At 36.3% G+C, this 25,907-nt stretch overlaps 2 protein-coding genes across 11 annotated transcripts in view; one reads left to right on the top strand and one right to left on the bottom strand.

The window, feature by feature from the left end:
• LOC138334348 (vitamin D3 receptor B-like) overlaps positions 1 to 25,907 on the bottom strand; it is a 580,118-nt gene that overhangs the window by 40,233 nt on the left and 513,978 nt on the right. For 2 of the 10 annotated variants that reach the window (XM_069282998.1, XM_069283000.1), the window contains exon 1: positions 13,488 to 14,230. The exons of the other annotated variants lie outside the window; for them this stretch is intronic. In XM_069282998.1, coding sequence (XP_069139099.1) covers positions 13,488 to 13,693 — 206 coding nt within the window. In that variant the 5' untranslated portion in view covers positions 13,694 to 14,230. Of the gene's footprint in view, positions 1 to 13,487; positions 14,231 to 25,907 lie in introns of those variants that run through there. 10 annotated transcript variants of the gene reach the window in all.
• The window catches only part of LOC138334351 (spore coat assembly protein ExsA-like), a 39,534-nt gene continuing 27,980 nt past the window's right edge, over positions 14,354 to 25,907 (top strand). Inside the window, exon 1 of the mRNA XM_069283011.1 lies at positions 14,354 to 14,589. The gene's annotated coding sequence lies outside the window, so the exon portion shown is untranslated. The remainder of the gene's footprint in view (positions 14,590 to 25,907) is intronic.

Raw genomic sequence — 25,907 nt, 5'->3', positions numbered from 1 at the left:
TAGATATCAGACTGAAGTTAAAACCTTCTCTGTGTAGCTATACATTAGATATCAGACTGAAGTTAAGACCTTCTCTGTGTAGCTATACATTAGATATCAGACTGAAGTTAAAACCTTCTCTGTGTAGCTATACATTAGATATCAGACTGAAGTTAAAACCTTCTCTGTGTAGCTATACATTAGATATCAGACTGAAGTTAAAACCTTCTCTGTGTAGCTATACATTAGATATCAGACTGAAGTTAAAACCTTCTCTGTGTAGCTATACATTAGATATCAGACTGAAGTTAAAACATTCTCTGTGTAGCTATACATTAGATATCAGACTGAAGTTAAAACCGTCTCTGTATAAGCTATACATTAGATATCAGACTGAAGTTAAAACCTTCTCTGTGTCAGCCATACATTAGATATCAGACTGAAGTTAAAACTGTCTCTGTATAAGCTATACATTAGATATCAGACTGAAGTTAAAACCTTCTCTCTGAAAACTATATTAACAATATCTCATGATCTGTTTTAAATCTTGGTCACCATGCCGTTTAAAACTTGAACAGTTTTAAAGCCTCCTTCGGGTATATGTCATTTAAAGATGCTCCACCGCCGACAGAGCATAAATGATATGCATCATTCGAACAATAATTTGTGTTTAATCGTGTATATTTATGCCTAATTAACACAAAAAATAATATGAAATAATTTATTTCGCCTTTGGTGCATGCGCAATCAGTACTTCATTTCATATAGAATATAGTGCCACGGAATTTTTTCGGGATGCAATTAATTATTTTTCATATTTTTAACTTGAAGTAAAATTAGAAGCTCAAAGTTTTCAATGGTGGTAATGGTGTAAAGTAAGTAACTTTTGTAACAGAAGAAAAATACTAAATCGTCTGCTTCTGTTTTTGATAGTGAAAAAATACCATTTGTCAGCGGTGGAGCATCTTTAAAACCTGAACAGTGTTCTGCCAACAGTTTAAAGCCTCCTTTGGGTATAAACATGAGCCAAAGATTTATAGATTTGCACTCAGCTGTGTAATTGAGGAAGCCATTAAAACTGACCTGGTCACTTCAGGACATAGCTAGTGGTCATCCAGTGGGGTCAGCCTGTGTCTAGTCCTAGTCTGGACAGCAGGTCAACAGAGGTCAGCTCTGGTCACTTCTTAATCTAGGGGTGGTCAGTTTCTGCACCTAATTCAGGTGTGGTTAGTCTCTGTACCAGTCCACTACTCAGCATAGCTTTTTATTGAAAAAAGTTAGGATGTGTTTCTGTTTGGTACCAGAACAGACAAAATGTACGGCCTATAGTAATGGCTGATTATAGTGCTACTAACATCTGAACTGTATATAAAGAAAAGCTTTATGAGTATATGCTGCTGAACTACAAGACTTGTTGATAACCATATGATGACATTTGTGTTTAATTTGTTGTGTAAAACAGCCATTTGAATAGTAATGATTGTTTTAGATTTATATATATAATATTTTACTTTTTTTACATACTGAAACTTCAAGGAAGGACGGTTATGTTGCAGCCAACCTGGCTTCTTTATTAATCAATGACATAGTTCTGTAAGCCTTATACCAGAGAACAATGTCGTGTTTAAACTTCATATCTGCATTAATATTACAGTAAAAACTGTTATACATATGGTAAATGGGCTGTCAGGATCTGGTTGAGTTAATACTGCCACATTTAAACTGCAAAACATGCAATGTGGAAGCAGTATAAGCGGATTATAGCGCAGTCAATCAGCTTCTTTCACCTGATCGCATTTTAGTCCGCCATTCCTACCAAGGCTGAGAACCCGCGCAACATACACCTAGCACAATGGCTCGCATAATATACTCATACACCAAAAAGACATGTTTGATTTTCTTATTCATCCAATAAACTCACATCAAATAAAATCCGCTTTCCTTTTCCTATTTGGTAATGTCATCCGTTAAAGATTGTGTATTCAGATGTAGAGATATTGAAACGGTATTCAACTTTACCAACATTTAACCTTCTCAAACAACAGTGAATTGAGATTGGCCGTGGTATTGTGAGTTTCCCAGGATTCACTTCCCGTGTTTGATAATGACTTTAGTTTAGTATCTCTATAAGGCTGTGGAAATAATGAAAAGTTTTAGTGTATGCCAACATGTTTGAAACTTATTTAAATTTGTGTGTTCAAGCTGAAAAATGAGATTTCATCTGCTAATTCCTTGTGAATAAGATTTAAAACTGTTTTCAGTGTCACAGATGGTTTTTAATACCAATAAGAGCTGACTATGATATGATCAAGAAAGTTAAAGACATATTGCAATAAAATCCCTTAAGGTTCTAGTTTTATACTGCTAAGAAAGTAATTGTATTCAAAAGAATCAATGTAAATTTATTTAAACTATTTAAACCACAGTAAAAGGCCAATTTTTTCTCTCTAAAATAAATAAAAACTATAAAGAGAGTATAAAAGCATTCTTTACTGTTGTTGATAATGGAACCTGCACCATGTATTGTGTACACTACATAACAGAACACATAAAAACATTGACAGAGCCTCCGCCTCCAGTTTTTCAACCTTTGCCCTCTCTGATCAGATGTACCACTTAAAAGCATTCTGATAGTTGGGATGAGAAACCATTGTACAAAGCGTGCCGAATCTTTTATGTTTCTTTTTGTTAACAAAGCATGACTGCCTTCTAATGAAACCCGATGATGAAACTGCTCCTCTCGATACAGCTCAATCTACCAAGAGAAGCCTCCATCGCCTTCCCCTTCGTGAGTTGGATTCTATAGACTTGTACTTGTAGCTTTTTGAATATTGTAGAGTACAGCTTGACCCTAATGTCTGCCAGGCGACTTTGAATCAGTAAAACCAAGCCATAAACTAAAGGCCTATCTTGAATCAGTTATCTGGAGATTTTTAACAATACTGTCCCAGTACGTTAAGGCAAACATGGAAATGCTGTAGCGGCATTTATATCCAGACTTATAAAAGGACCTCAACCAGATAGCTCTCCTCAGAGTCTACATAACGGCAGGGCACCTGTTATATTCTCTTTGCCAATACAATTTTATGTAGACTCCATAAATTCATATTCTCTGATACCATGTTTTTAATAATTGGATACTAAAATTATCACCAGTTAAGAAATTTTTTTTTTTTTTTTTTTTTTTTCAATTCCAGTGACGTGATTATATGATGGCAAATCAGACTTGAGACATAATGAGTTTGGATAAGTTTAAATAGAACATGACATAGACTGGCGTATAAAAGCTAGCGTACAACAAATCTTCCACTATATAAAGCTCATACCTATAACTGTTCTCACAACTTTCCTCAATCAAAAACCCAAACACCATCGCCTTATCGTGGGAAAACCTTTCCACAAAACTTTGTTCTTTAAAACAAACTTCCAAGATAAAAATCTTATCCTGTGTCTATGTTTTTACCCCATGAGTAAAGGAAGAGTTCCAAATCTAAGGGGAGATAATCGGAAACAAGGGTAACAAAAACTCCCCGCCTGAAGTTGATTGAATACAAGTTTTTGATGGAGACGCATGTAATAGAATAGATTTATCAAAGAGGAAAAAAAAACAAGAAAAAATGTCTTTGATGAGCAAGTCTGAATCAGTCTAGTTAGAGTAACATGCAGCTCTCCAATACATCACAGGGACTGGATGAATGGTGGTTAGACAATATGTGAGCTGTTACTATCACTATCATTAATGGTGGTCAGACAATATGGGAGCTGATACTATCATTGTCATTAATGGTGGTCAGACAATATGGGAGCTGTTACTATCATTGTCATTAATGGTGGTCAGACAATATGGGAGCTGATACTAACACTATCATTAATGGTGGTCAGACAATATGGGAGCTGATACTAACACTATCATTAATGGTGGTCAGACAATATGTGAGCTGATACTAACACTATCATTAATGGTGGTCAGACAATATGGGAGCTGATACTAACACTATCATTAATGGTGGTCAGACAATATGGGAGCTGATACTATCACTATCATTAATGGTGGTCAGACAATATGTGAGCTGATACTAACACTATCATTAATGGTGGTCAGACAATATGGGAGCTGATACTATCACTATCATTAATGGTGGTCAGACAATATGGGAGCTGATACTAACACTATCATTAATAGTGGTCAGACAATATGGGAGCTGATACTCACACTATCATTAATGGTGGTCAGACAATATGGGAGCTGATACTAACACTATCATTAATGGTGGTCAGACAATATGGGAGCTGATACTATCACTATCATTAATGGTGGTCAGACAATATGGGAGCTGATACTATCACTATCATTAATGGTGGTCAGACAATATGGGAGCTGATACTATCACTATCATTAATGGTGGTCAGACAATATGGGAGCTGATACTAACACTATCATTAATGGTGGTCAGACAATATGGGAGCTGATACTAACACTATCATTAATGGTGGTCAGACAATATGGGAGCTGATACTATCACTATCATTAATGGTGGTCAGACAATATGGGAGCTGATACTAACACTATCATTAATGGTGGTCAGACAATATGGGAGCTGATACTAACACTATCATTAATGGTGGTCAGACAATATGGGAGCTGATACTATCACTATCATTAATGGTGGTCAGACAATATGGGAGCTGATACTATCACTATCATTAATGGTGGTCAGACAATATGGGAGCTGATACTAACACTATCATTAATGGTGGTCAGACAATATGGGAGCTGATACTATCACTATCATTAATGGTGGTCAGACAATATGGGAGCTGATACTATCACTATCATTAATGGTGGTCAGACAATATGGGAGCTGATACTAACACTATCATTAATGGTGGTCAGACAATATGGGAGCTGATACTCACACTATCAGCTCACACTATCATTAATGGTGGTCAGACAATATGTGAGCTGATACTATCACTATCATTAATGGTGGTCAGACAATATGGGAGCTGATACTAACACTATCATTAATGGTGGTCAGACAATATGGGAGCTGATACTAACACTATCATTAATGGTGGTCAGACAATATGGGAGCTGATACTAACACTATCATTAATGGTGGTCAGACAATATGGGAGCTGATACTAACACTATCATTAATGGTGGTCAGACAATATGGGAGCTGATACTATCACTATCATTAATGGTGGTCAGACAATATGGGAGCTGATACTATCACTATCATTAATGGTGGTCAGACAATATGGGAGCTGATACTAACACTATCATTAATGGTGGTCAGACAATATGGGAGCTGATACTATCACTATCTTAATGGTGGTCAGACAATATGTGAGTTGATACTACACTATACCACTTCATTAATGGTGGTCAGACAATATGGGAGCTGATACTATCACTATCATTAATGGTGGTCAGACAATATGGGAGCTGATACTAACACTATCATTAATGGTGGTCAGACAATATGGGAGCTGATACTATCACTGTCATGAATGGTGGTCAGACAATATGGGAGCTGATACTATCACTATCATTAATGGTGGTCAGACAATATGGGAGCTGATACTACACTACATAATGGTGGTCAGACAATATGGAGCTGATACACACTATCATTAATGGTGGTCAGACAATATGTGAGCTGATACTAACACTATCATTAATGGTGGTCAGACAATATGGGAGCTGATACTAACACTATCATTAATGGTGGTCAGACAATATGTGAGTTGATACTAACACTATCATTAATGGTGGTCAGACAATATGGGAGCTGATACTATCACTATCATTAATGGTGGTCAGACAATATGGGAGCTGATACTAACACTATCATTAATGGTGGTCAGACAATATGGGAGCTGATACTAACACTATCATTAATGGTGGTCAGACAATATGGGAGCTGATACTATCACTATCATTAATGGTGGTCAGACAATATGGGAGCTGATACTATCACTATCATTAATGGTGGTCAGACAATATGGGAGCTGATACTCACACTATCAGCTCACACTATCATTAATGGTGGTCAGACAATATGGGAGCTGATACTATCACTATCATTAATGGTGGTCAGACAATATGGGAGCTGATACTCACACTATCATTAATGGTGGTCAGACAATATGGGAGCTGATACTATCACTGTCATGAATGGTGGTCAGACAATATGGGAGCTGATACTATCACTATCATTAATGGTGGTCAGACAATATGGGAGCTGATACTAACACTATCATTAATGGTGGTCAGACAATATGGGAGCTGATACTAACACTATCATTAATGGTGGTCAGACAATATGGGAGCTGATACTAACACTATCATTAATGATGGTGGTCAGACAATATGGGAGCTGATACTAACACTATCATTAATGGTGGTCAGACAATATGGGAGCTGATACTATCACTATCATTAATGGTGGTCAGACAATATGGGAGCTGATACTATCACTATCATTAATGGTGGTCAGACAATATGGGAGCTGATACTAACACTATCATTAATGGTGGTCAGACAATATGGGAGCTGATACTAACACTATCATTAATGGTGGTCAGACAATATGGGAGCTGATACTATCACTATCATTAATGGTGGTCAGACAATATGGGAGCTGATACTAACACTATCATTAATGGTGGTCAGACAATATGGGAGCTGATACTAACACTATCATTAATGGTGGTCAGACAATATGGGAGCTGATACTATCACTGTCATGAATGGTGGTCAGACAATATGGGAGCTGATACTCACACTATCAGCTCACACTATCATTAATGGTGGTCAGACAATATGGGAGCTGATACTATCACTATCATTAATGGTGGTCAGACAATATGGGAGCTGATACTAACACTATCATTAATGGTGGTCAGACAATATGTGAGCTGATACTATCACTATCATAATGGTGGTCAGACAATATGTGAGCTGATACTATCACTATCATAATGGTGGTCAGACAATATGTGAGCTGATACTAACACTATCATTAATGGTGGTCAGACAATATGGGAGCTGATACTATCACTATCATTAATGGTGGTCAGACAATATGTGAGTTAATACTAACACTATCATTAATGGTGGTTAGACAATATGGGAGCTGATACTATCACTGTCATGAATGGTGGTCAGACAATATGGGAGCTGATACTAACACTATCATTAATGGTGGTCAGACAATATGGGAGCTGATACTATCACTGTCATGAATGGTGGTCAGACAATATGGGAGCTGATACTATCACTGTCATGAATGGTGGTCAGACAATATGGGAGCTGATACTCACACTATCAGCTCACACATCATTAATGGTGGTCAGACAATATGTGAGCTGATACTAACACTATCATTAATGGTGGTCAGACAATATGGAGCTGAACTACATGGAGCAGATACTATCACTATCATTAATGGTGGTCAGACAATATGGGAGCTGATACTAACACTATCATTAATGGTGGTCAGACAATATGTGAGCTGATACTAACACTATCATTAATGGTGGTCAGACAATATGGGAGCTGATACTATCACTATCATTAATGGTGGTCAGACAATATGGAGCTGAAACACACAATGGTGTCAGACAATATGGGAGCTGATACTATCACTATCATTAATGGTGGTCAGACAATATGGGAGCTGATACTATCACTATCATTAATGGTGGTCAGACAATATGGGAGCTGATACTAACACTATCATTAATGGTGGTCAGACAATATGGGAGCTGATACTATCACTATCATTAATGGTGGTCAGACAATATGGGAGCTGATACTAACACTATCATTAATGGTGGTCAGACAATATGGGAGCTGATACTAACGGCTGAGTACACTATCATTAATGGTGGTCAGACAATATGGGAGCTGATACTAACACTATCATTAATGGTGGTCAGACAATATGGGAGCTGATACTAACACTATCATTAATGGTGGTCAGACAATATGGGAGCTGATACTAACACTATCATTTAATGGTGGTCAGACAATATGGGAGCTGATACTACACACTATCATTAATGGTGGTCAGACAATATGGGAGCTGATACTATCACTATCATTAATGGTGGTCAGACAATATGGGAGCTGATACTAACACTATCATTAATGGTGGTCAGACAATATGGGAGCGTGATACTAACACTATCATTAATGGTGGTCAGACAATATGGGAGCTGATACTAACACTATCATTAATGGTGGTCAGACAATATGGGAGCTGATACTAACACTATCATTAATGGTGGTCAGACAATATGGGTGCCGACTCCAACGGCTGAGTACACTATCACTAATGGTGGTCAGACAATATGGGAGCTGATACTAACACTATCATTAATGGTGGTCAGACAATATGGGAGCTGATACTAACACTATCATTAATGGTGGTCAGACAATATGGGTGCCGACTCCAACGGCTGAGTACACTATCACTATCATTAATGTCAATTTCTGGAAATAACAATTACTTACAAAACAGACTGTCAATACTATTTCAACAAAGTCAATCATTTTGATTAAGTTTAAGTATTTCAACTTCACTTGCTTTATTAGTTATGTAATGTTGATAGTTTTCCAGCTGACTTATGAAATCTTGTTGTCACAAAATCCATTTTTTCTTGTAATCAAAATGCTTCATGGAAATTTCATTTTACATGTATGTGTAATTGCATGGTGAATATTATATTATAGAATCTTATTTAATATTCTGACATGAATCAGCTGAATATTTTGCTACAAAAACATCCACAGGAATGCCAAGATTACCAAAAAAATATAAATGTACGAAGGTATATTTTATCACTCTTAGATAATACATTAAATAGCTCTATGCTGCATCACCTACACAATATTGATTTCCCAGGCCAGATACATATACAAGTTTATTTAAGATGCACTGTTGGGATTAACTAAACACTTTGGCCACAAACAAGCTCAGATTTCATGCCTGTGTGGTTCCTTTTCGTTTGCTGTTGACTCACTGCGATCGGCCATAACCCACGTCTCTGCTTACGTCATTTCTATCGACTCAGAAAATCCTCCTACGCTCGTCCACTTGAGCACCACGGTATATACGATTGTAAACAATAGGCTACTAATCCAGGACCATCACAACACATGAGGGTTAGGGCCTAACTTACAGGCATACACGATCAGTCAAGCGCATACAACTGACGAGTTTATTTTATTTCAGAAGAATAGTCAATTGGTTTTGAAATTTGTGTGGTGTTAAATTCGCTTTGCCTGGAGACTATACACTATAGCTGTCTAAATATCCATATACTAGCTATAAATCATTTTTTATCCAACAGTTTGACAACTAGACCTTATTATATCTAGTTTTGTGCAGAGTTTACAACTGTGAAATGGCAATGTGGGTGCCAATAAATGTAAGCCTTGCAAATTTTTCATTACTGGGAAATGAAATTTTAAAACTTTATAATATTTACAAGCCATTAAGCAGCATTATTTGTCATACTTATAAGAGTCGCAGAATGTGGAAAACTTGTACTCAGGGATTCCTAGTTAAAGACGTTTTCACAGGATTTTTAAAAGCGTACGTCAAAAAGCCGACAAACTTCTATCTAGCTTTAATGTCATAAGTTGTTAAAAATCTCTTCTCTAGGTTTTCTAGCACGTTATCATTAAGTATAACTGTCAAATAACAAGGACACATCTTATTCAATAAATAGACACTTTAAGTTACTTTAAAGCTTTGAAGTGTGTCACATTTGAACTTATAAAGCTGAAGAAATATAAAATTGGATGGGGAGAGTGAGTGCGCCTATAATTTGGGAGTATAATTAGTTAAGTTAGTGGATCACTTTTAGGTACATCTGCCCACCATACCAGAAATATATATATACTCGATAAGACAGATCGCATGAACGCTTCCTAATTTGGAAAATAGTCCAAGCTGATGAACTTCTGATATGTTCGTAAAATCCTCTGATCATCTTTTTACGTCGTTAGATCCATCAGGACCTCTCGGCTTTGTATAAATATAGAATAGAATATTTCTCCAGGAACTTCAATGCTCAGCTTTAGATGTAAAAGGTATTCTAAATAGTCTATTACAGATACCAACACTCCATAAAAATCTCTCTAATCTTTTTTTATGTGTACCCATAAAATGCTTTGTCATCTATTTCTGTACACGCACTTTAACCTGAAGCACCTATATTGATGAAGGTTATTGGTTTGTACTCCATCAGAAAAAGAAATTCAATCATTTAAATTAATTTAAAGAGGCACTTCTGAAGCGATCTGTCTGGTAGCATCGTTATCAGATGTTGTTATAGCTCAAAATCATGGAAATATACCAAAGGACACATATTACGTGTTAGGGTGGGGACAGATGTGATTTGAAAAAAATTATATTTCTATTATACCAGTTTCAGTAACAATATTGTTTATATTAGTCCCTGAGATATTTTGAAGAGTATTCATGAAAAAGTTATATTTCTGTTCATCAAGATTGGTTTAGAAGTTAATGAAAAGTTGTATTTCATATATCACTAACTGTAGACCATGATTTTTGACACTGCTGATTATTTTAATCAATACTACTAAAGATACAGAATAAATGTATTTTTACCAAGGTATACGTCAAGAGAATTTAGGACTACAAATAATGCACCACCATTATTTTTTTTACCTGAATTGTTATGGAACAAAACTAATAATCGATATAAGCAGTCAGTATTGTTGACAAACAGTGGTGCCCGGTAAGTGTTGATGGTGTAACTGGCCTAGACTCCGCACCTTAATTACAGGTAACATATCAAATATTTATCATTTCTATACATTTGTTCTGTAATCAATTGTTAGCCAGGCCGTACACCAGACGCCAGTATCCCTGTATACGTCATGTGACACCCTGACCATAAATGTGTACCTCCCTAACCATCCAATCTGCCATCAGATACACACAATACCAAGTGGACTTAACTCACTATCATGTGGCCAGTTTGTTGGTTTTTATCACCTGCTTCTGTTGTCTTTTTATCATCACCCTTTCCCATCAAAGTTTCATAATAAGACATACTTCTATTTATACAAGAGCTGTGGGAGAACAGCAAAGCTCGCCTATTCAGAAGAAGTTGATGTTTAAGTATTTACTATTTAAACATGGAAATATGAGAAATTAACAGACTCAAAAAAAACCTAAAGGGCCCCAAATTGGTTGTATTATCACGTTCAGCATCCATACACATTAGGAAAATAAAATCATAAACATTTATGATGACTTATTCTTAAACAATTGACAAAAAAGAAACTTGCTCAAAAACTTTAACATGGAAATATGACAAATTAACAGACTCAAAAACCCCCTAAAGGGCCCCAAATTGGTTGTATTATCACGTTCAGCATCCATACACATTAGGAAAATAAAATCTAAAATCATAGACATTTATGATGACTTAAGCTTAAACAATTGACAAAACAGAAACTTGCTCAAAAACTTTAACGTGAAATGGGACGCCAACGCTGACGCCGATGCCGGGGTGACAACATTAGCTCCCCCTATTCTTCGAATAGGCGAGCTAAAAATTGCTCAACAAGTGTTTAACAATCTTTTGAAATGAACCAAAAAACAAATTAATGTCAGAGACTACAGATCAAATCGAAATCTTTGATGGGGAGAATATTGGACATTTACTAATGATAAACACTGTGAAGAATTTGTCCTTCAGTAGAATATATTCTAAATATTTTAATGAAAGGAAAAACAAAGAAAAAAAACAACAAACGTCGACAGATCAAAATGCCAAACGAGCATTGTAGAATGTAGAAAGTTTAAGGAAGTAAATGTTTTATAAAATTTCTCTGTGCGAGAATGACAACAATACCTAAGTACCAATGTCCTGTTGTTTATGGGCGATAAAAACATAATACGACAGTCGCTTCCTAAATAAACACCGACTCCCAAATTACAGGGACCTCATTTTAATATCTGTGTATCACAAGTACTTCATTAAACCATTGGTGAAGTTTGGAGTGTTTACGATCTTATCTACTGTCCGTTATGTGTTAGGAAGTATCCCCGTTGTTGAAATATGAGGGTTGTATTTTATAACCAGATAAGTGTTCCTACCATGATCGATAAAGACCTCTGGTTCCTGTCGGCACATTTCTAGGTATTGAGCTGATAAAACACTTTCCGTTGGTGTCCAAGTCCTTCATTATCACCAGGGTACAGTATCCACCAGACAGTTTAGTGAGTCCTGTACTGGATCTCCTGATTAATTTGGTAAATGACTACCATAACAGGTGGCTATATCTGATCTTGTTAATGACCATCAAAGTGAACTGTTATTACAGGATTGGTCAGCATCTGCTCACAAATTTATTACAAGTTCTACTGGCCTGTGATAAATATCACGATTTAGTTGTTACTATATATATATATATTCATCATTTCTGATGTGAGAGGTGTGAGTGATGCCATTCCCATGATAGAACTTCTTAAGTTCAATAAAAATACAAAGTTCAGAAGACCATACATGACTGTTCAACTTCCAACAAACATCTTACACAATTAAGTGCTAACTGTAAACTTTCTACTATATTTCGTGATTTCTATTTCACAAATATTAACTTTCACTGGGTTAAAAATTAAATATAAATTTTACTGTCGATATGAATGATTAATTCGTGGAAATAAACTTTCACAAATATTAACATTTACTGGTTTAAATATTAAATATTAATTTTACTGTCAATATAAATGATTAATTCGTGGAGATAAACTTTCGCAAACTTGCTTGGATCATGAAAGTAAAAAAAATGTGAACGAAAGTTGGTGTTCAGTATAAACAGGTGTGGTTATGTGTATAGGGATATTTGTGACATCCTTCTGAAGATTTTAGTGTTGGTTACTTTAGTTTGGGTGTCTATCCTTCCATTTATCTAGATTTTTAGGAGTACTTACACTGGACCAGAAGGCCGATCCCCTTCGGGATCTTATCATATTTCCTTTAACTCACATGTCACTTGTAAATAGCATCTTGCTGACTAACACAATATCTAAGTACCATCCGTAATTATATATACAAGTAATTCATTAATACTTAAGTTTTAATGTCTGTATACTAACGAGCTAAGTGTCTTCGAGCCAAGTGTCTTTGCTAATTTTTATAGAATTATTTATACAACCTGACAGAATTTCTAATAAAAATATACATCAAAATGTCGGTTTTCTACGTAGTTGATAAATTTCCTTTGATTTATCCTCTAATTAATCCATCATCAATGTGATAAAAGACTTCACTGACATGTCTACACAACTAGTAACTTAAACTTTATTCCAAATGATAACTTTTATCTTACTCCAAATTTTATAATGTTATGAAGTTTAGGTTGTATTTAACATAATATTGTATGAAAAATATTTTTGTAAAATCTGATTTTGTATTTTTTGTAGTGTCAAATAAAAAAATGTTGAGCTTACCATTTAACAAACAGGTCTCCAAATAAACAAGTAAACACATCACTTGTGGCATCCATCCTCGGCCTCATGTAGGGGTTATTGTAGCCGTGAGGAGGTGGGGGATGATGCTGGGGGTGGGACGGGGTCATCCCGGGGTGGGGACCATGGTTATGACCATGGTTATGATGGTACGGCCTCATGTGATTTGAAAACTCTGAAAACATCATCGGGACGGCGTTGACGCTGGGATCCAACAAGTACAGCAAAATGTCAGGGTGAAAATGAGTCCCCAATAAAAAGTTCCTTCCTCAACTTGTACACACAGAGATGTCACAATGTCGATTTTGTTATTATCAGAAAAAACAGCACCACGTTGTCACAATGAAAATAAATCTGTGTCACGTATCTATAAAAATATCCGGCACACTCAAGTTTTCACAACGTCTTACCACCATATAGGTATCCCTGAGGTAGATAAACACACAACACGTGAAATAACGGTCAGCCCAAAAAACCAGCTATGACCACGACGAGGACCAGGTATGGACAGTGTTACATACTAGTCCATGTCTTCCCTATGACACAGTCACAGCCATTCACTGCCTATAAGTATACATGGCCTCTCTTTCACACACTGATGTGTATCAAACAGCCATGTAGTCCTCAGTTCAACCCAGTTCGACTCCCTGTATGAGTTGCCTATAGTGTAGAGAGAGGAAGCCTGTACACCTTGGCCACGCTGATCCTACAAGTGGGGGCCTTGGGTACTCCGATCAACTGTAAACAAAGTGTGTCACGGGGTGAGTCGGTACACTTTCCCAGCCTAGCCAATCACATAGCTCCATAGCCCCATACAACCCGCTAGGCTCCGCCCACTGGGGCACCTAAGGACAAGCCAGTCACCACATTTACATATAGATTTCCTGATTTTCTTCAATCTATCATTACTATAATCACTTAGTTAGCAAGAAAATGAATGATTTCCAGATATATGTGTGTTTGTATTACTATCAGGTAATTGCGTTACCTGTTGAAAATGTTGGACCTGTTGATGATGTTGGACAGTTGGCTATGACCACCGTATAATACTGGACGGAGGAGAAATTACGCCTTGTTTGACAAGGTAAGTAAAGGTGTAATCAAAGTAGATCTACCTATTTTACCTGTCATCTGACCCCCAGGGGCTGCGTGACCCTCGATACAGGATCCCCTGTACCAAAGCTCCTTCAATAACCGCAATTGTTATATCGTATTTCATCGCCGAAAATAATATTTTTATGTTAAGGATTTGTATCCTCTGGGGCAACCTGAACTTTTGCTTTCAATTTTGGTATCACAATACTTCATTTGTAACATACGGGTTATCTAATTACCAAATGAAATTAATTGATTTGTTGATAGGAGCCAGCCATGAAATATATATATATATATATATATATATACATTCATTAGTGATGACCAACAAGAAAATCGTTCCCCATACATTATAACTTTGATGTCAAGTGAGCATATTAAAATTCAGACACAGCCCGACAAGATGCACTGCCTAAAAAACAGGTGTTACATTGACTAAAGCTATAAATTACAAGACTTCTACAATACCTCACTGTCTTTTTAATGTCAAATTGTGATTATATCATCGTTAGATAATTATGAATAACAATTAGCCTTGTTTGCATCAGACAGATTTGTACTGTCAACGGGGCTAAAATAAAGTCAATCTGATTATAAATCTACAATAATAAACATTTTATTTGTGAATTAAATTTCAGAATCAGAAAACTTAAATAAAAAATTCCTATATTTAAAATTTTTCCATGTTAATTTTGTATACATTATTCTTGATATGAAATTAATTTGATTATTTTAAATCAAAACCTTATAAATTTATACATATAATTAATAACAATTTTAATAAAAACTCCATATTATTATATCAATGGCTGCCTTAAATAGATCTAACTTCACAAATAAAGTCTGATGCTTCCTGTTGCATTGTTTCAAGCACTCAATTTCATGAGGTTAAAACAATATTTCAAAGTTTTTATTTCTTGTAAATTGCAAATGAGAAAAATTCCAGAAAATGCATCATTTTAAAGAGTTATGACTGCATCCATGGTTCACATTAGTGAAACTTATTTAGATTCAGTATGAATTTTTGGCATTAGCAGCAGAGAAAATTATTCATTATAACTGAATACACATAAGTCTAAAGAATATTTTAGATAATGAGTTTGGGATATGTATACCTAATTATAAATTCTTGCAATTATCCAGAGGAATTGGGTGCATGTTTCAAATTCTGAGCCTACACAAGAAAGTATTTCATGCAGAGATTGGTTTCTATAAAAATATAACTAATAGCTTCAGATTTAAAGTTTAACTATCACACACCCAGCTTTATATTTTGTATGGACCATTTGGATCTAAAGACAAATATAACTCCATGGAATGTTACTGCTTAAGATCTGATTAAATGGTGTACCTATGGAATGCGAGGTGTTATAAAAGGTGTTAAAAATGTACACACGATAGAAATAACTTTGATTTATTTTAATTTGAAAAAAATTCTCCTACCTGAATATGAACTGGTATATGACCAGAAACATATAGACTATAATAATATTGCTAATATGATCAAATATTGATTTCAATAAGTCATTACCTTTGTAGTACAATAACAAGCTGTCTTATTCTATTGTCTTTGTCCATACGCACTGTTAACAAGTACAACAAGCAAATTCGTGGAATTTCCATCCCCTGCTTTCAGGACATATTGTAGGTAAACATTATTGAGGTAAGGTTAAACTTGGTTGAAACATGAAAAAATAAACTGAAGTCTTATTTGGAAGTAAGATGTTTTATTAGTTATTTAATGATAAAATATGTATTTATGGGGTAAAGGAAACTGACTGAAGAAAGAAAATGAAATTTTTAGTAAATGAAGGGGGTATAATCTAATAATGTCCGCTGAAAGTGACTATTAAACTTGGCTGGGCTCTTAAGACATTTAACTTCAATACTAACTTTTAAGAAAATCGGTTTACAATTGTTACAATTATTGCACGGATGGAAATGGCAGAAAATGACGTTTTTAGTACATCAAAGGGCCATAACTCCACTATATAATGTCCACCAAAGGTGGCAATCAAACTCGGTAAAGCCCTTAAGGCATTTAACCTTGTTACCAAGTTTGAAGAAAATCTGTTGATATTTATTAGAGTTATTGCAGGAAAATGGGAGAAAATTACTTTTTTTTTTTTTTTTAATTAAATCAAAGTGCCATAACTCTGCTAAATAAGGTCCATTGCAAGTGGCAATCAAACTTGGCAGAGCCCTTAAGACATTTAACTTTGTTACCAAGTTTGAAGAAAATCGGTAATTATTTATTACAGTTATTGTATGGAAGTGGCAGAAAATGACTTTTTTTATTTAATCAAAGGGCCATAACTCTGCTAAGTAAGATCTGCCAAAAGTGGCGATCAAACTTGGCTAAGCCCTTAAGGCATTTAACTTTGTTACCAAGTTGTAACAATATTAGTTTTAACATTTGTTATTATATTACACAGAAACTGCAGAAAAATGACATTTGTAGTAAATTAAAGGGCCATAACTCTGATAAAATAACATCCGCTGAATGAGTTGATTAAACCTGGCCAGGCACTTAAGGCATTCAACCTTGTTACCAAGTTTGAAGAAAATCGGTTAATATTTATCACAGTAATTGTACAGAAGTGGCAGACACTGACTTTTATTTTTATTAAAGCAAAGGGTCATAACTCCGCTAAATAAGGTCCCTTGAAAGTCGCGATCGAACTTGGCTGAGTTCTTAAGGCATTTAACCTTGTTTCTAAGTTTGAAGACAATCAAATTACATTTGTTACACTTATTGCACAGAAATGGCAGAAAATGACATTTTTAGTAATTCAAAGGGTCATAACTCCACTAAATAAGCTCCATCAATAGTCATGATCAAACTTGGCTGAGCCCTTAAGGCATTTAACCTTGTCACCAAGTTTAAAGAAAATCGGTTTACATTTGTTACAGTTGTTGCATGGAAACGAAGTGTTACAGACAGACGGACGGACGATAGATGGACAGACAGATGGACAAACCCAAATTAATATCCCCCATTACGGAGAAAGCGGAGGATAATAAAATTCTATACTTTTTGTAGTTTTAACACTTAACATTACTCATAACATAATTCAAACAGATTTTTAAAGGAAATAAAAGATTTAAATTAAAGTAAATTTCAGTGAACTTTATATAGAAAGAGGAAAAGAAACAAAGATTAAATGATGATTATCATTATTGTGACATCAATAAAGAACCAAAAAATCAGTAATGAAAGAAATATTAAATAATTGTATCATATGAACTGATGTCAAGACTAATTAAGGGCAATAACTCAATATTTAATGTTTGTCAAACTGAGCAAAGTGATAGTGCAGAGACAGTGATTGTTGATAATGTTTTTCAGTGATATACTAAAGCAGTACATAAAAACTAACACTTGTATAATTCAGTAACCGTGGTAGCTGAGTGGTTAAGATGAGCTGGCCTATTACCACAAGCCTTAACCTCCATATAAGACTTTTACCAGGTACTATAATCTCAGGTTGATGTTTTTTTCTCTGGGCGCTCTGGCTTTCCTCCATCTTCTAAACCTTGCAACTGACTATTGTTAAGAGGATTGTAATCCAATCTAAGTAAACAAAGAAGTTTTGGTACGGGACGGTTGAGGAGTGTAAGGACGGCTGTATATATAGGGGTGGCATGTCCAGAGAACTACAACTACACATATTCAGTCAAGATTGAATGTTCCTTAACTTGTCCCTGAGAAGACATATCTGCACCCAGCACAACAGTGGTGTAAATACTACATCATTATTCTGTGCAGCAGATTCGCTCAGCTCGACTTCATTCTCAAGAGACATTTCCGCGTCACTTTGATTAATGAATTAAGAACTTTCCACTTTTGAAAGTGTATTATAGGGTCAGAACATCGCCACACGATTTTGTCCGTATTCTGTCACGGGATATGTCTAGTAGAGTAAAAACCTTTCACTGAGTCATACTTTCTATCAAAACAAAAGTCCATGCATTCTAATTCTGAATCTCTTATTGTGTCTATGTGACGTTAGAACTTTTTCTTGGTTTGTGTTAATTTTACATGTGATGACATTTCCGTTATGGCAGTTTTATAGTGTAATCACACTGTACTATACAGATCAAAAGCAGTACACACCAACCTCAACGATTTAAATCTTTGAGGAAAATTTGTGATTTACCTTAATTTGGAAAATAATGAAAATGAAATACATGTTTTATTAAAGAGAGAATCATACAGAGTCAACAAAGATGGGACTTATATAGGTCACTGTGACCTTAACTATCCTTGTGAGTATGTCACTAGCTATTTTTTTTTTTTTACTTTCCTTGTTGTGTGACTGACTATAGTTATTTGATGTATTTCTGGATAATTGTCAATAAGGTAGTCACAATCTACTCTAGAAAATGCAGTTTTCGCCTCTACATTAGCATACCATCACACACGGAAGAGTATTGAACGTACACCATGCACCAAAGCATCTGCCCTTACTTGGCAAGGACGGTCAGGTGTTTCTGACATCATATCTAGGTCTACTGCATGTCAGACACGAATCAATGAGCTAACGGTTTGTCCACAATATTTATAGAAACACATAGCATGACATATAGAAAGCAGAATCTAGAGGATGTATTTTAATTATTTACAAGCCTCATCATCATAACCTTTCCCATTTTAATGTGAACACCTGTTGTAGATCATTAATACAGGAATGTACTGTCCTTACCTGTTTGTATTCATTTAACAAGAAATATAACCAGACACATCAAAATAAACAGATGCATCAAATTTAGTGAAATCAGCAGACATGTCCACACATCATACAGGTATGCCAACTACATATATTACTCAGGTAAATATGCATGTGAAGCAAGCTAAGACAGACCTGAACTTGATATCTATGACAGATTTATCATGTTGGTATGTAGCTGATATGTACCTGTATTTTAGGGACTTCCAACTTTTTTTTTATTATTTAAATGAATTACAGCTCTCTATGTTGGCCCCCATATCAATACAAATTTAAGGCCCATTCAGCCACTCACCTACTACCTGGTAATCCATCCTACAAATCCAAATAATTCTATCATCTCTAGGTATTTTGATAATATCTATTAAAAGTTTGTAAAATGTTAAATCTTGTTGCACATTTTGAATCTTAATTGAAGGTCAAGCAGAATCTTTTATAGAAACTTAGTAGTCTTTCAAATCACAAAGTAAGTAAAATTTTCGGTTTCTGAGCCTTTGCTATCAAAATGCAGTGATTTTAATTTATAAATTTCTGATACTGTTTATTTATTGAAAAGAAGTCATTTAAATATTTCATCTCCTGTGACCTTGAATGGAGTTCAAAGTCATTGAACAAATTGGCAGTAGCTAATTTCAGCATGCTACAATCCCGTTATTAAGTCTTTAGACCTATTTGTTGTTAATAAGAATTTGTTTATAGATTTTACAGTAGTTAACTTTTCTGATCTTGAATAGAAGTTAATGTCATTTATTTCCAGGAACTTGGCCAAGCTGATTATAAAGCAATGATAATGGTTTAGATGGGTAGGCAATGATAATGGTTTAGATGGGTAGGCAATGACAATGGTTTAGATGGGTAGGCAATGACAATGGTTTAGATGGGTAGGCAATGACAATGGTTTAGATGAGGAGACAATGACAATGGTTTAGATGAGGAGACAATGACAATGGTTTAGATGAGGAGACAATGACAATGGTTTAGATGAGGAGACAATGACAATGGTTTAGATGAGGAGACAATGACAATGGTTTAGATGGGGAGACAATGACAATGGTTTAGATGAGGAGACAATGACAATGGTTTAGATGAGGAGACAATGACAATGGTTTAGATGGGAGCAATGACAATGGTTTAGATGAGGAGACAATGACAATGGTTTAGATGGGAGCAATGACAATGGTAGATGGAAATGACAATGGTTTAGATGGGAGGACAATGACAATGGTTTAGATGAGGAGACAATGACAATGGTTTAGATGGGGAGCACAATGGTTTAGATGGGAGACAATGACAATGGTTTAGATGAGAAATGGTTAGTGAGCAATGACAATGGTTTAGATGAGGAGACAATGACAATGGTTTAGATGGGGAGGACAATGACAATGGTTTAGATGAGGAGACAATGACAATGGTTTAGATGAGGAGACAATGACAATGGTTTAGATGAGGAGACAATGACAATGGTTTAGATGAGGAGACAATGACAATGGTTTAGATGGGGAGACAATGACAATGGTTTAGATGAGGAGACAATGACAATGGTTTAGATGAGGAGACAATGACAATGGTTTAGATGAGGAGACAATGACAATGGTTTAGATGGGGAGACAATGACAATGGTTTAGATGGGGAGACAATGACAATGGTTTAGATGAAAAGACAATGACAATGGTTTAGATGGGGAGGCAATGACAATGGTTTAGATTGGTAAAAAAATGCAACATTTTTTAGATGAGGAAAGCAATGCAATGTTGTGACTGAGAGGAAAATGACATGGTTTTGATGGAAAGATATCAATGAAGTGAATGACAATTATAGTTTTGACAATGGTTTAGTGAATAGTAATAATGGTTTAGGTGATGTAAAAACATGAATCAAACCTAAAGCGTAACATGTCACAGACAATGACAATGGCGCTGAGGAGTGCACAAGGGTTTATACAAGGAGTATTGATGGAATAGAACACTGCAAGCAGCAGTTTACAGTCAAATCAATTGTTCTCCCTAACCCAATGACTAAATGGTCTTAAGAATAGATAACAATGAGCTGGAGTACATGAAATGGTGTCTGTGAGTAGAAATGACAGAGTACCTCCCCTGACTGAACATGACAATAGAACAATGTCATACATATAGGTGTGGAACTGTGACTTCTATAGAACAATCATGTTTAGATGGGACAATGACTATAGGTGTGGAACAATGACTTGGTATAGAAAGAGTCATAAATGTTAGGGAGACATGACAATATAGGTGTGATGATGACAATGTGACTTGGTTTGATAGAACAAATGTTTATACACTGTTATAGGCAATGACAAGTTTAAGGAAAAATGCAACTTTGAGAAAGCAATGCTAGTTGTGACTGAGAGGAAAATAATTGTTTTGCTGGAAAGATATCAATGAAGTGAATGATAATTATAGTTTTGACGGGGTGTGAATAGTAATAATGGTTTTGATGTAAAAAGAATCAAACCTAAAGCATAACATCTCACAGACAACTGGCGCTGACAGTGCACCAGGGCTATACAAGGAGTATTGATGGAATAGAACACTGCAAGCAGCCTTACAGTCAAATCAATTGTCTCTCCCTAACCCATACTAAATGGTCTTTAAGAATAGATAACTGAGCTGGAGTAGTGAATGGTGTCTGTGGTAGAAATAAGAGTACCTCCCCCTCACTGACTGCTATAGAACAGTCATACACTATAGGTGTGGAACTGTGACTTCTATTGAACAATCATACACTATAGGTGTGGAACTGTGACTTCAATGTTAAACATACGAAAATAATGATTACAATAAAATTTTGCAAAATAACTTTCACCTTTGAACACACAATTGGTTCTTCTAATCCAAGACATGGGATAGGGATGAATGGGACAATAAAATTGTTCTAAAATTATTATCTTAATATTCTAAAACTATTATCTAAAGATTCTAAAATATTCTCTAAAGCTTCTTGAATTTTTCTCTAAAAAACTTCAGCAAAGTTATCACTTCAAGTAAATGGCCTTGGAAGCCCAGAGGTAATGGTGTCCGGATATTCTACCACAGGGTCATAGGACACCCATGGTCAGCATGGTTGACTGTCGGCAACCTCTGACTGCTGATGGTAGGCCAAAGGTTTCCCCCTCAGCATTCTGGCCTCCTCCATCTTAACCAAACATATCATTAAAGATGCTCCACTGCCAACAGAGCATAAACGATATTCATCATTTGAACAACAAATGGTATTTAATCGTGTATATATATGCCTAATTAACACAAAAAATAACATAAAATAATTAATTTAGCCTTTGGTGCATGCACAATCATTACTTCATTCTATATAAGATATAATACCACAGAATTTTTTCGGGATGCAATTAATTATTTTTCATTTTTTTAACTTTAAGTAAAATTAAAAGCTCAAACTTTTCAATGGTGGTAATGGTGTAAAGTAAGTAATTTTTGTAACTGAAGAAAAATACTAAATCGTCTGCTCCTGTTTTTGATAGTGAAAAAATACCATTTGTCAGTGGTGGAGCATCTTTAAATGATGGGATTAAGAGGATAAGAAAGAAACCAATACCTCCAAATTCAGACATTTTTTTTTTTTTTTTTTTTTTTTAAATTTTTTTTTAATCCTTTGTTGATCACTGATGTATGTAAGCATGAACAATTAATTTAGATATAATTCATACATGACTAGATATATTGATCTTCTATTTGAAGAAGATATCTTAACATAGACTCGATTCTATGAAGGGTTAAAACAAGCTAATGTTAACCTTATTATAACAGACCTGTACTTATTGTACATGATCTCCCTTTGGTCCTAAAACAAATTTGTAGCCCTTTCTGAACGCTTCTGATTCATCTGGTGGTACGGATACTGACGTAATTTGTTGGTAATTATCTACAATTTGGATTTGTTGGTTCTCTAGGCATCAAGCCTAGGAGGCTAGCATGAGCTGATATAACACAAAAACTGTCTGATAGACCAGCTCTACACAGACAAACAGGACACAGCCTAATTAGACAAGCGTGTTAATTATAAGGCTCTGGATAAATAAAAAGGCTATCTATTCCTCTTAACTTTACTCAGATGAAGATGAGCGCTATGGTTACCAGTCTTGCTACCCCTTTAGGGAGTGTTCCCTAAACTCTTCTGATCTCTTAGGGAACTCTCCTCTGTCTGTGTAGATCAGAAAGTATTCAACATATTATGTAAGGAAGCGCTGTGTTGTATGCCCTGAGATGCCCCGCACCTGAACACTTAGTGCATCCTTCCACTGGCCTCAATTCTAACTGCAGTTGATCGGAAATGTTAATAATATACACGCGGCCATTTTGCATACCTTGAATATTGCAAGTTTTCTGGCAGGATAAAAGCCTTCCTCATCTCCAATTTAAAACCTATTGTGGCATGTGTCTAGGGAAAGTGATTGTAATACACACCCAGAAAATACAAATCATGGACCAGGACTTTCTGAAGTTATAAATTTCTAATCTTTTGAAATCTTTTGCCAAGGTGTTGTTTTGTCAATTCCAGAATTGACAAAAACAAGATCACTTCTTGACAAAGGCTCAGATGTCATAAGGTTATTTTAAACTTAAAGTTATTTAATGTTTTTAAAATACATATTTAATTACAGTAACACAACATCAAAAAAATATATATGTAGGCATTATTTCCACGCTACATTACCTTTATTTGACTATAATTGAGTTTGACTGCAGTATAATCAATGCATGTATATCTTTTAGAAAGTTAAGTATCTTTACTGCATAATAATACCCCCTTCTCTTACCCCCTCCCCCCCAACCCTGTCAACAAAAACAGACCAATATATCATTGTGCATCGGACAGATAAACTTTATATATAATATATGGCTGCTGTCTTATTGTAAAAGACCTCTGTGTATTTACCCCAAGTCTAGTGATATAAGATATGTACCAAGTCACCTTCCTGCTGTGTGTATGGACTGCAGCTTAGTGCATACAGCTATGTACAGCAGGAATACAACACAAGTGTGACAATGTCTTATATAGGTCAGAGGCTGGGCAGGTGGCAAAGCTCCAATTACCCAGTACACTTGTTAGATACACAGCCCATGTACACAGCTCCTACCTCAACTCTAGGTACACAGCTCCTACCTCAAATCTAGGTACAGAGCTCCTACCTCAACTCTAGGTACACAGCTCCTACCTCAACTCCAGGTACATGGCCCCTACCTCAACTCTAGGTACACGGCCCCCTACCTCAACTCTAGGTACACAGCTCCTACCTCAACTCTAGGTACACAGCTCCTACCTCAACTCTAGGTACACAGCTCCTACCTCAACTCTAGGTACACAGCTCCTACCTCAACTCTAGGTACATGGCCCCTACCTCAACTCTAAGTACACAGCTCCTACCTCAAATCTAGGTACACAGCTCCTACCTCAACTCTAGGTACACAGCTCCTACCTCAAATCTAGGTACAGAGCTCCTACCTCAACTCTAGGTACACAGCTCCTACCTCAACTCTAGATACATGGCCCCTACCTAAACTCTAGGTACACAGCTCCTACCTCAACTCTAGGTACACAGCTCCTACCTCAACTCTAGATACATGGCCCCTACCTCAACTCTAGGTACAGAGCTCCTACCTCAACTCTAGGTACAGAGCTCCTACCTCAACTCTAGGTACACAGCTCCTACCTCACTAGGTACACAGCTCCTACCTCAAATCTAGGTACAGAGCTCCTACCTCAACTCTAGGTACACAGCTCCTACCTCAACTCTAGATACATCTAGATACATGGCCCCTACCTCAAACTCTAGGTACACAGCTCCTACCTCAACTCTAGGTACACAGCTCCTACCTCAACTCTAGATACATGGCCCCTACCTCAACTCTAGGTACACAGCTCCTACCTCAACTCTAGGTACACACGCCACTAGGTCAAGCTCCTACCTCAATCTAGGTACACAGCTCCTACCTCAACTCTAGGTACACCCTACCTCAACTCTAGGTACAAGCTCCTACCTCAACTCTAGGTACAGCCCTACCTAACTCTAGTACACCTCCACCTCAACTCTAGTACATGGCTCCTACCTCAACTCTAGGTACACAGCTCCTACCTCAACTCTAGGTACATGGCCCCTACCTCAACTCTAGGTACACAGCCCCTACCTCAACTCTAGGTACACAGCTCCTACCTCAACTCTAGGTACACAGCTCCTACCTCAACTCTAGGTACACAGCTCCTACCTCAACTCTAGGTACACAGCTTCTACCTCAACTCTAGATACATGGCCCCTACCTCAACTCTAGGTATACAGTCTCTACCTCAACTCTGGGTACACAGCCCCTACCTCAACTCTAGGTACACGGCCCCTACCTCAACTCTAGGTACACGGCCCCTACCTCAACTCTAGGTACACGGCCCCTACCTCAACTCTAGGTACACGGCTCCTACCTCAACTCTAGGTACATGGCCCCTACCTCAACTCTAGGTACACAGCCCCTACCTCAACTCTAGGTATACAGTCTCTACCTCAACTCTGGGTACACAGCCCCTACCTCAACTCTAGGTACACGGCCCC

The sequence above is a fragment of the Argopecten irradians genome, chromosome 11, assembly GCF_041381155.1.
Source record: "Argopecten irradians isolate NY chromosome 11, Ai_NY, whole genome shotgun sequence".
Classification (NCBI taxonomy): domain Eukaryota; kingdom Metazoa; phylum Mollusca; class Bivalvia; order Pectinida; family Pectinidae; genus Argopecten; species Argopecten irradians.
The sequence above is the reverse complement of the archived record's forward strand: the minus strand, read 5'-3'. Positions and strand labels throughout refer to the sequence as shown.